Genomic DNA, 11,838 nt, shown 5'->3' with positions numbered 1-11,838 from the left:
CAGATCAATAAAAGCTTGGTGAGGCCTTAGCATGGGAGGAAGTCCTTCGGGACTTGCCGCCTGGTCCCCCAATATTGCAAAATTATCTCGTGTCTTTTTCTCTCATTTGTTGTGTGGCTCCTCTTTCAGATACCGAACCCTACTCCACACAGAACGTGAAGGGAGTCTTACTCAACATATCCTCAGGTGAGTATAAGAAAAATAATAAAACAGGTCCTGTGCACTTGGAAACTATGTGAAAACATCAGTACTGATTATACCAAAGTCAACCATTCAGACAATTAAATAGAATATTTAATACAGACAAAATACTTTTTAAACACAATCTCTAATTTTAAAATTTTGCCTTATTAAAAATGAATCAGTAAGTGTCTTGGTAATCATCACACCAACAAATATTTTATTGGTTATAAGGGCAAGCTGAATTCAGTAACAAAAATATGTAACTAAATTATATATTAATATAAAGAGATAAAGAATTGAAATAGATTATTTTGATTTACTTAATCAGAGACCATGCATCTCAAACATAAATTTGTAATATTTTTCCTTCCAACAGCACTAGAACACTAAAATAAAGTGATTCTGCACCATTACCCATAACATGTACAAAGATTCCCAATTCCTCCAGTTATTTTGAAAAAACTCTAAACAAAACTCATTACAACACCTAGTTGCTTCCAGTAGTCATTAAGATTTTACTTCTGTTCCTTGAATTATGTTCCGAATCTTCTCAGCATCATTTTGTACAATTCTGTTGGACGGATCAATCTTAAGTGCAGCTTCATAATCCTGTAGGCCTATATTTATATAGCAATAATGATCAAGAAAATATTTCATAAATACTTACTTGTATTATCTAGACAATATATATTTTTAAATATGTTTTTAGAGAGAGAGAGAGGAAGGAAGGGGGGAGAGAGAAACATGGATGAGAGAGAAACCTCAATTAGCTGCCTCCTACACACTGCCTAGTGGAGATGATGCTTGAAACCTGGACATGTGCCCTGATCAGGAATCCAATAGGCAAACTCTCTTGGTGCATGGGATGATGCTCAACCAGCTGAGCCACACCGGCCAGGCTTAGATAATATTTTTTAAAAATACAAATAACCACTAAGAATATGGCTCAGGACCAGTACCAGGCTTTAAATCAGATTCACATCTTCACACACATGGCAGCAGCTCTAACAGACTGCAGAAATTTTTCCGTGATTTTGCGAATAATTATAATGAGTTCATTCAGGATTCAGTAAGAAGCAGTTATTTCAAATCAAGAACAAATAAGCTAAAAGCTTAAATTCATTAAAGCATGAACAGAATCAATAAAAGTCATATAATGAAAGGACATTTTTATCGCCTCAATGAAAAAGTAATAAATGGGCCCTGGCCAGGTAGCTCAGTTGGTTAGAGTGTCATCCCAATAAGCCAAGATTTCAGGTTTGATCCCATCAGGGCACATAAAAGAATTAACCAATGAATGCATGAATAAGTGGGACAACAAATCTCTCTCTCTCACTTTCTCTCCCCTCCCTCCCTCCCTTCCTTCTTTCTCTTTCTCTCCCTTCCTCTCTATTTCAAAAATCAATTAAAACAAACGGGGGAAAAAAAAAAAAGGGCCCTAGCCTGATTGGCTTAGTTGGTTGGAGCTTCCTCCCATGCACCCAGAGGTTATGGATTCGATTCCTGGTTGGGGCTTGTAAGGAGGCATCTGATCAATGATTCTCTCACATTGATGCTTCTCTCTCTCTCTCTCCCTTCCTCTCTCTAAAATCAACTTAAAAATATCCACAGGTTGAAGATTTTTTTAAAAAAAGTAATAAATGGCATCTTATTTAGAAATTCTAAATTTCTAAAAATAATTTTGGTAGACAATTCATACTTTATATAATTCATAAACTGTAGTTTATGGTGTGTGTTTTTTTCTGTAGTTATAGCTACAGAATTCCTTTGAGGAAAATTGGTTAAGAAAGAAAGCATTGTGGATGGGTTGGTAAATCATTACCAGTAAAACAGTAGGAAGAATTTCTTTGGGAAGAAGGAAACTTGAGTTCTAAGTGCTGTATTGATTTGCCATGCTACTTCAGACAAATCACTTAACTTTTCCAATCCTTCATTTTCTCATCTTTAGCTCAAAAAAGCCTGATGCTACTATAATTTGAAAAGATAGTTTTATAATGTTTCATTCCTGTCTTGGTATTTTTTTATCCTCACGAAGCTAGATAAGATACTATATTAGCATATAAACATAATATAAATGCTTTGGTTAGAAAAATCTTCTAAAAATGGCAGTAATAAGTTTAAAAATGAACTCAGAAATAATAAAACTTGTAAAGGCTAGAGTCCATTAGGCCTTGAATGAAGGGAAGCTAAAAAACCATCTGGGAAGAGGTATGGGAAAAGGAGAACTGAAGATGAAACCTCGCTACTACAATATTTTGCCTTTGGAACAACGTGAGCAGCTAACTGTAAATAAGCCTTAAATACATTAAAAATGTAAAATAATAACAATTAAATAAGTGAGATGGCTTCAATACACATAGGGCTTAGTTACAAACCTTAGTACAGTGTTACACATATATACATAACAAGTGCTTGCTTCGGCAGCACACATACTAAAATTGGAACATACAGAGATTAGCATGTTCCATACTTAAAAACAAAAAGCACACAAACATATGTAATAATAATACATTGTGGTAGATCAGTTATTTCTGAGCACATGCGTGTGTGTGACCAAAGAGGCTCATTTTAAAATTTCCATTATATCATAAGTGAGTCATTTATATCCTATATCACACATCTTTTCATGGAAAAGTTGATATCACAGCATTTCCTAGATCTACACTTGTTCACATCTTGTTCTAACTCCCTTATATACGAATCAATTTTTAAAATATTTCAAAAAATTTTTGTCAGATAAGTTACAAAGGTTAAATAAAGTCATAAAAATATAAAATAATGGAGTTATAAACAGTCATGATCTTAAATAAGCCTAATAACATTTTTTTCCAGAGTATAATTTGAAACTTGAAAGATCTCTTTCATTTTCTTACCTTCTACATACAATTCTAGTTGACAGAATGCTGTTCCACGTCGTACATATGCCTTCATTCTTGCATTAGCATTGTCTGCAACAGGTGGTGTCAATAATTCTAGTGCCTTACAAAATAATAATAATAATAAGGGGAAAACATAACTTTCTAATTCAAATCTAAACAAAAATATGGTAAAACTTTAACTTTAAAAACAAGCCTCAAGCTCTCACCCACCTAAACTTTTGGCTTAGCTACTATAGGAATTTATTAAATACATATATTTATGTTGAGCAATTTAAGGAATTGTTCAATTGTTCCTATATGAGACTCATACCCCTCTTCTCCAAAGTTTTAATTTGGTTCATCATCTGAAATCTCTAAAGCTTTATCTTTACTAGCAAGAATGATTAAGTAGCATTTTTGGCCCTTTATATTCAAATTAGATGATTCAGTTTATTCGTTTATTCAGTAAGTATTCGTTTATGTACAAAATTGTTCTAGTAAAGGGAAAACTAGATTAGAAAATATTGTCAGATGGTCAGTAGCTTAATGAGATCAGAGTATGAGGACTTAGTCGTTTCTTCCATATCCTCAATTTCAAGAACCCACATAAGAGATTTTTGCATTGATTTTCCCTTAAAACAAGTTACTTTGCTATGAAAAAAAAAAGTAGCAGTGTAAGATAATGACACATCAGTAATGAAAATTAGGATATACTAAGTTACTCTGAAAATGTGAAAACTATCATTGAGATAGGCTTTTACTGTGCAAGCGGCAGTGATACCAAGTGTTTTCCTTCCACCTTGTATTATGCGTCCAAAATTTTAATAAGAAAAAGGGTGGGCACAAACTGACAGCAATTTGCTCATTTCCATGTGAATTTCAACTGATAGACCAAAGAAATTTAGTAGCAATTGATAGGGGATTTCTAATCTAACTTAAAGGCTCAAGAAACTTGTCCATGCAAAAAAAAAATACATAAATAAATTTTTTTCCCCAGAAAAAAAAAATGTAATAAACACGATGATTGTTAAAATCCTTTATTATTTAAATAATTCTCAATTATTTAAGTTTGACACATAAAAGGTAAGGTCATCATTTACACCAATAAATAGGAGTATAACAATTTTAAAGTATCATATGTAGATAAATATATATACCTTAGAAGAATCTTCGATGGCCTTGTGTAAGTTTTTTAATTTTAGGTGGCATGCAGCCCGATTCAGATACAATAGTGGAATCTTAGTATTTAGTCTTATGGCTAAGTTGTATGCATTAATAGCTGCCAAATAGTTTTCTGTTGCAAACAATTTGCTAATGAGACAAAAACAAAACAAAAATAAACACTATTAATATTGAAACAGAAACACAGAAATAATATCTAATGATATTTGGCAAAGGGAATGGCTTACCTCCTTTTCTATTCCCTGTATAATGGAGGTTACAGGCTATACTGACTCCACATACATCAGGATGTAGTCAGCATGACCTCACCCCTACCTCCAAGGGTAGACATAAGTAGTTTAAGTCCATACACACACTTCCATCCTCCTTGCTACAATGATTGACTCAGGGATGGTGTTATAACCTAACTTGGTCTATTCAGAATGAAGCCTGTCGCCCTAGCTGGTTTGGCTCAGTGGATAGCATCGGCCTGCAGACAGACAGAAGGGTCCCGGATTTGATTCCGGTCAAGGGCACATGCCTGGGTTGCGGGCTCAATCCCCAGTGTGGGGCATGCAGGAGGCATCCAATAAATGATTCCCTCTCATCATTGATGTTTCTCTCTCTCTCTTCCTCTTTTTTCTTCTCTGAAATCAATAAAAATATATTTAAAAAAAAAAAAGAAAAGAGAATGAAGCCTGTGACTTTGTTTTCAAAGTTAGAGCATGCAAAATTGGATAAACTCCCCCTGCTGGGTACAGATGAAGAAAGCACACAGCCCAAACCGTGGCTGAGCTTTTTAAAAATATATATTTTTTATTGATTTTAGAGAGAGGAAGGGAGAGATAGAAAGACAGAAACACCAATGGGAGAGAAACATCAATTGGCTGCCTCCTGCACACACCCGAATGGGAATCTAGCCCAAAACCAGGGCATGTTCTCTGATCGGAATCGAACCTGGGACCCTTGAGTCCGCAGGCTGCCGCTCTATCCACTGAGCCAAACCAGTCAGGGCCAGGGCTACATTCTTTTATTAAAATCAAAACACTGGTTCATTTTTTTTTGCATGCTTACACATTTCTTTTTTGTTGTTGTTGTTTATTTTTATTTTAATTTAGTTTTGCATTTTTAAAATTTATTTCAGATAGGAAGAGGGAGAGAGAGAAACATCAATGATGAGGGAGAATCATTGATCTGCTGCCTCCTGCACACCTCCTACTGGAGACTGAACCTGCAACCAGGGCATGTGCCCTGACCAGGAATCAAACTGTGACCTCCTGGTTCATAGGTCAATGTTCAACCACTGAGGCACACAAGCCAGGCAGGGCTACATTTTTTAAAGTTCAATACTACTTTAAATAACCAAAAACAGTCTGAACTCAGAAATAGTCAAGTTTCAAGAGAAAAAAAATTAAACCTCTGTCTAAAAAATAATCTTTGAACCCAAAATTTAAACAGAGAAGCTAATGCCCAGTCAGCATGGCTCACTGGTTGAGTGTCGATCTATGAACCAGGAGGTCACAGTTCCATTCTCGATCAGGGCACATGCCCAGGTTGTGGACTTGATCCCCAGTAGGTGGCGTGCAGGAGCCAGCCAATCAGTGATTCTCTCTCATCATTGATGTTTCTATCTCCTTCTCTCTCTCTCTTCCTTTCTAAAATCAATAAAAAATATATTTAAAAAAATAAAATAATAAATACATAAACAGAGTAGCTAATAACCATCAAGTCTACCCAGATGCCCTAAATAAGCCAATGCTAATGAAAAGAATTATGCAAAAGCACTCATTTAATACATATTGAACGCTTATTGTATTCAAGAGACATGGACAATTGCAAACTCCTCTAATTTTTAGAAAGAAACATTCTAACTGGCAATGGCCAAAAGTGTCAAACATTCTGTACAACAGCTGAGTGTGGGAGAAGCAACAAAAGCAGGAGTGTTAAGAAAGAAGCAAAGTAGAGGGAAGTAATGAAAGGAAAAAAGAGAGAAATCAGAAGTAGTGGGGCTTAGAAACTGGAATAGGGGTAGGGAGCAACACGTTCCAACAGAAGACAGAACAGCTTTGTTTTGTGGGCAATAGGAACTGTAGTACCCATGTGTCCCCCAAAGGACTTTGAAAGGCCTTGTCTCCTTCAACATCTTGTCTGGGTATAAAATATACTTGGGTATCTCAAGAGCTCCTGAAACTGATATGTGTGCCTTAGGCACGTCAACCACTGCAATTTAGCACTCAGGGTAGAAGGAGGAAAAGGATATGACATAAAAACAAAATGACAAGTCAGGCCATAATAGGTGCACTGCAACACAATATTATGGGCTGTAAAACTCATATAAACAAGCAACCGAACAGAATTATAATTACATCAAAGAAGTCATCTTAGAATATGATATCTAAACATCTTTCAGTCAGGCAAAAGGTAGCAGCATAAATAACTATCATAAACAAACAGAGCTTTAAAATGCAGCAAAGCAAGGCATATTTGGCCGATCTGTACTAAACATAGGCAGCTATGAGGGGCTGTTGGGAGGCAGTTCTCCGTGAGTCTCCCACATGTCTTATGTCAGATCCACTGACAGATTTTGTATGGGACATACAAAAGATGTCTGTATAGCAGATAACCTTGAAAGACAAAAATAGTGTCTCTTTCTGGGGCAAAGAGATTTGTTGTAGTTCAGTAAGATATAGACAATATCTCCTTGCAAAGCAAAGGTTGGACAGGTTTGCTCACAATCTTATAGAAAACTGTGGTCCCTAAGCTTAGCCTTCTCCACTGTGGTGCTAACCTACTGTGTGTGTAGCATTCACCCAGCCCCACCTCTGCACTGGCCTTGTGAGACTTGAGGGACAAAAGGAACCAACGTGAATGAAGCTCACACTGCTTGCCATGCCTTGAATAATGAAGTCCTTTGTCTTTGACACACGAGTCTCCTGTCTTCCGCCAGCATCCATTAAACTGTGGTAGCTAACTTGTTACTGTCTTGCCAAGGCATGGACCCAAACCAAAGTATTACAAAGAAATTCAATTTGGCAAGTAGAACCGAAAGCTGTGTTGGGAGAAGATAGTAACAGGTGGCAGACAATCAGCATCAAAAAGTTCAACATGAGGGAAACTAGACTTTGGGTGGTGAGCACACAATAGAGTATACAGATGTCAAATTATAATGTTGTGCACCTGAAAATGATATAATATTATTAACCAATGATACCGCAATAAGTTTAATTTCTTAAAAGTCCAACATAAAATAAAAGGACATCCAGACAGGAAGGTAAATATCCATATTCAGAAACTGCAGTCATACAGAAATTCAGACAAGTCGGTACTAGTTTAGTCTGTCGGCAAATAGCAGGCTGCTACATACAAAGTTGGGGTTCAGAAGCAGAATTAGCCTGAGTGGCAGGAGAGAAAACAAAAGCAAAGCAGAGCCTCACTCTAAAAAGGAACGGAGCATCAGCGAGGATACCAAATCGGGCCCATGGCCAAGAGAATAACAAGAAAATTCAGACACTAGAACTAGAGTAGGCGACCTTATGTGGCAATAGTACCACGATGCTGGATGCTAAATTATAGAATTATTCATGGATTCTATATCCTTGATTCCCTCCTATCTAACATTGGAATTTGCTGAGGTATGCAGATGGGATTCTACTGTGAGAGAAAAAGAGACTTGCAGTCTGAGATTAAGACAGAGTTAGTTAAAAAACATAAAAAAACAAAAAAACCTCCAATAAAAATCACGCACAGAGTAATGTCAGTGGGACAGAACAATGGTCCATCTACCTTGTATGATTACAAGTGTCTGGAAGGGTAGCAATTAAAGTTATTTAGACTCTAAGTCACGTAAGGCTGTTACACAGCATCATATCTAAACAGGAGCACCTAGACTCTGTTTTATGTGAGATGTTCTGAGTAAAAAGCTTCTTGCACATACTGTTAATTGGAAGAGGTAAAATGCTTACGTGAGCAAATAAAATTAAGATTATATACTTTCCTGAAAGGTAGATTCGACATTTAAAACTAAGACACCGCAATGGAAGGCTAGGTAAAGAAAATGAAGACACTCTGTGGCTCTTTCTACAAGATTATTTTTGAGTACATATGATCTCCTAAAGCAGCGGTTGCCAACCTTTCGGACCTCACGGATCACCAGTGGTCCACAGACCATCGGTTGGCGACCGCCGTCCTAAAGAGTTTCCCCAAGCTATTGCTCTTTTGAAAGGCGTGCCCACCTGTACCCTTTTCTGAAAGGGTAGCACTGTAAGGACAGCTGGGCTATTTTTGCCTGTGTAAATATAGAAGGCTACCATAAAACACAGCCTCTGGAGATGAAAGCATTTCATCCTTTGGCTTAAATTCAACACATTGCTTCTGAATCAGTTCTACTGTGACTGTTTCTATCTTCTGTACTGCATTACATTGCTGGAGAGGACACACTTCTAACAATTCTTACATTTCCTTTTATCTGTTTGCACTTGGCATTATGATTAACTGTACTTTGCTCTGTTTCTCTGAATGTCATTAGTTACTAAGTTTTCTTCCATCTCTCCTCATTTTTAACTCTCTCTTGTCCTCTTATTTTGCATCTCTTTCTTGTTCTACATAATTGAAGGCTGTAAGGCAAAATGGTACAAAAACATAAAAACACTGAAGTAATTACAATCTACCAGTCATGGCTGCCTCAGTCAGGGCACATACAAGAATCAACAACCAATGAGTGAATAAATAAATGGAATGACAAAGAAATGTTTCTCTCTCCTCACCCCCCCCCTTCAAATCAATAAACAACAAAAAAATTTTTAAAAAGGAACTTAAAAAAAAAAAACCTGTTAAGATAATAAATTAGTATTGTTTTCAGCCACTAAGTTTGTTATGGCAGCAATAGAAAATACAAAAGTATATATGATATATTAAACAATATCTATTATTACTTTAAAATATGAATTCAAATTGCCACTCAGAATGTACCAGAACTCACTGTTTTTGATAATTGTATAAAAATATTCACATGTAGTCATATATATGTAAATGGGGAAAAAATTACCTGAATATAAAATTATAATTTATAAGATAATTTGCTAACCTTTTAAAATATGGATATGAATAATCAAAGAAGCTCTAGTTTTTAAGAAACAAGTTTTTAAGTGAGGTATTAGGCAGAACTTATATAAAATGTAAGTGAATGAAAAAGAGATTTTAATAAGCCATCCAAAAGATGTGATATTTTTCATTTCTATAACATTTAAATATTTAAAAAATAAAAATAAGAGCCCTACTTACTTATTATATGATCTGACTTTTTTTAAAATATCTTTTTTTATTGATTTCAGAGAGGAAGGGAGAGAGATAGAAACATCAATGATGAGAGAGAATCATTGATCGAGCCCACAACCTGGGCAGGAATCTGACTAGAAATGTGTCCTGACCAGGAATCTAACCGTGACCTCCTGCTTCATCGGTCAATGCTCAACCAGCCAGGCTGATCTGACCTTTTCATATGAAGGGCCCTGCCTACCTAATTTGTTTATTTGCCTCATCTCTCTCCAACAGCCACACACAGAAGCATATATGTCAAGATAGCTGGGAAATGTGAGAAAAATGAATGGCTACATAAATTTACTTTAAATCTCATGGCCAGAGTCCAAACTTACTTTCCTTTATCCTTCAACCATTCTGGGTTCTTTTCTTCTTCTTTTAAATCACTAAGTTCAGGAATATCAGTATTCATTGCTCTTTGTGCCTCTGCTTGTTTGTGTAGCCACTGAAATGAGAATGAAATCTTTTAGATTTTCCATCTTCCTACATAAAACAGAAATAGTAGCCCTAGGCAGTTTGGCTCAGTGGATAGAGTGTCCCAAGGGTCCTATGTTCAATGCCGGTCAAGGGCACGTACCTCAGTTGCAGGCTTCTCACCGGCCTGGGCTTGTGCAGGAGACAACCAATGGATGTATTTCTCTCACATAGATATTTCTCTCTGTCTTTCCCTCTCTCTTCCACTCTCTCTAAAAACCAATGAAAAAAAATATCCTCGGGTGAGGACTTAAAAAAAGAAAGAAAAAGCAGAAACAGAAATACTACCTTTTATGGAGTGAATGTTTGTATCCCACCCAAACTCTTATGTTCAAGTCATAACCACCAGTGCGATGATATCTAGAGATGGAGCCATTGGGGAGTAATGAGAGTAGGGCCCAAATGATAGGATTAATGTCCTTATACAAGAGGAAGAGACCACAGTTCATGTTCTTCCTCTCTATCACCAACCCCTGCACCTTGATCTTGGACTTCCCAGCCTCCAGAACTATGAAATGAATGTCTGTTGTTTAAGCCACACCTAGTCTATGGTATTTTGTTATAGCAGCCGGAGCAGACTGATACAGTACTTGAAGGTGATTTTAATTTTTATGCATTAAAAAATGTTAACTAGCTGGTTAAGATTAAATGTATAAAATTTTCTAGTGGGGGGGATAAGGACACATTTGTAATACCTTAACTAATAAGAAAAAAAAATTTTCTAGTCCAAATTTCATCCAAATTTGGGAGTTTATGTGTTATTTCACTCTTCTTGTTCTTATTTTTCTATATTGAAAAAAACGTTATAATTATAATATTTTATAACATAAAATAAAACAATGGCAAATATAAAAGTAATATTGTTTAATAAAAATGTTAATTTTTATAAATTGTTATTATGCCTTAAATATCTCCAATTACTTGCACAACATTTTTTTCCCCTTCATCCTCACCTGAAGACATGTCTATTGATTTTAGTTCCAGAAGAGAGAGAGAGAGAGAGAGAGGGAGAGAGAGAGAGAGAGAGAGAGAGAGAGAGAGAGAGAAGCACTGATGTGAGAGAGAAACATCAAGCGGCTACCTTCCTTATGTGCTCCACCAAGGATCAAACAGACAACCTAGGTATGTGCCCTGATCAAAATCAAACCACATACTTTCGGTATGTGGGATGATGCTCCAACTAACTGAGCCACCTAGACAGAGCTATTTCCACAACTTTTCAATTGAGAGAAGTATCAGTTCACACCTTACCATAAAGAAATGAAGTCGTTAGTGCTTATATAACTAAAGATACAATATATAAAATCTTAAAGCTCAGGAACTTGTAAATGATGAAAGATATTAACTCCAAAGCATCAAAGATTAGAATACCTGACATTAATAATTAATTGTAATATACTGTATTAATAAATGTCCAAATCTATTCTTACCACAACATATACTGATATAAACTTTACAAATCTATTCTAGAAAATGGTGTATTTGATAAAATAAATGGCGCATACAACAGTTTATCTCCTGGAATAAGCAAGACTGCTGCATATTCAATCAGTGTTCTCTCATCAGCATTCTGGAGCCAAAAAATAATCCTGCAAAATATATTTTTCTCATAAGGAAATACTAAAATACATTCATAAAGCAATGTCTTCAGTTTAATAAGTACTTAAAAATTTCAGACACACTTGTTTCAAACAGATGAAATAAAAAATTAAGAATTTTCACTGTGGTCATTGTACTAACAGCAAATACACCTACCTCCTCTTCTTCTGCTACTCGTGATTCCCGGAGAGCAGTTGGGAACACTCGAGGGGTGAAGTTGACTTGAATACTGCCTACAGAGAGGAGC

At 35.9% G+C, this 11,838-nt stretch overlaps 1 protein-coding gene across 1 annotated transcript in view; it reads right to left on the bottom strand.

Annotated features, from left to right (window-relative positions):
- Window positions 1-377: 377 nt before the first annotated feature.
- The window catches only part of DYX1C1 (dyslexia susceptibility 1 candidate 1), a 26,677-nt gene continuing 15,216 nt past the window's right edge, over window positions 378-11,838 (bottom strand). The window contains 5 exon segments of the mRNA XM_015564742.1: window positions 378-800; window positions 3,057-3,162; window positions 4,199-4,352; window positions 9,854-9,963; window positions 11,748-11,838. The exon segment at window positions 11,748-11,838 is cut by the window's right edge and continues 11 nt beyond it. Coding sequence (XP_015420228.1) covers window positions 691-800; window positions 3,057-3,162; window positions 4,199-4,352; window positions 9,854-9,963; window positions 11,748-11,838 — 571 coding nt within the window. The 3' untranslated portion in view covers window positions 378-690.

Source organism: Myotis davidii, unplaced genomic scaffold, assembly GCF_000327345.1.
Source record: "Myotis davidii unplaced genomic scaffold, ASM32734v1 scaffold1421, whole genome shotgun sequence".
Lineage (NCBI taxonomy): Eukaryota > Metazoa > Chordata > Mammalia > Chiroptera > Vespertilionidae > Myotis > Myotis davidii.
This window is presented reverse-complemented; position numbering and strand designations above follow the sequence as displayed.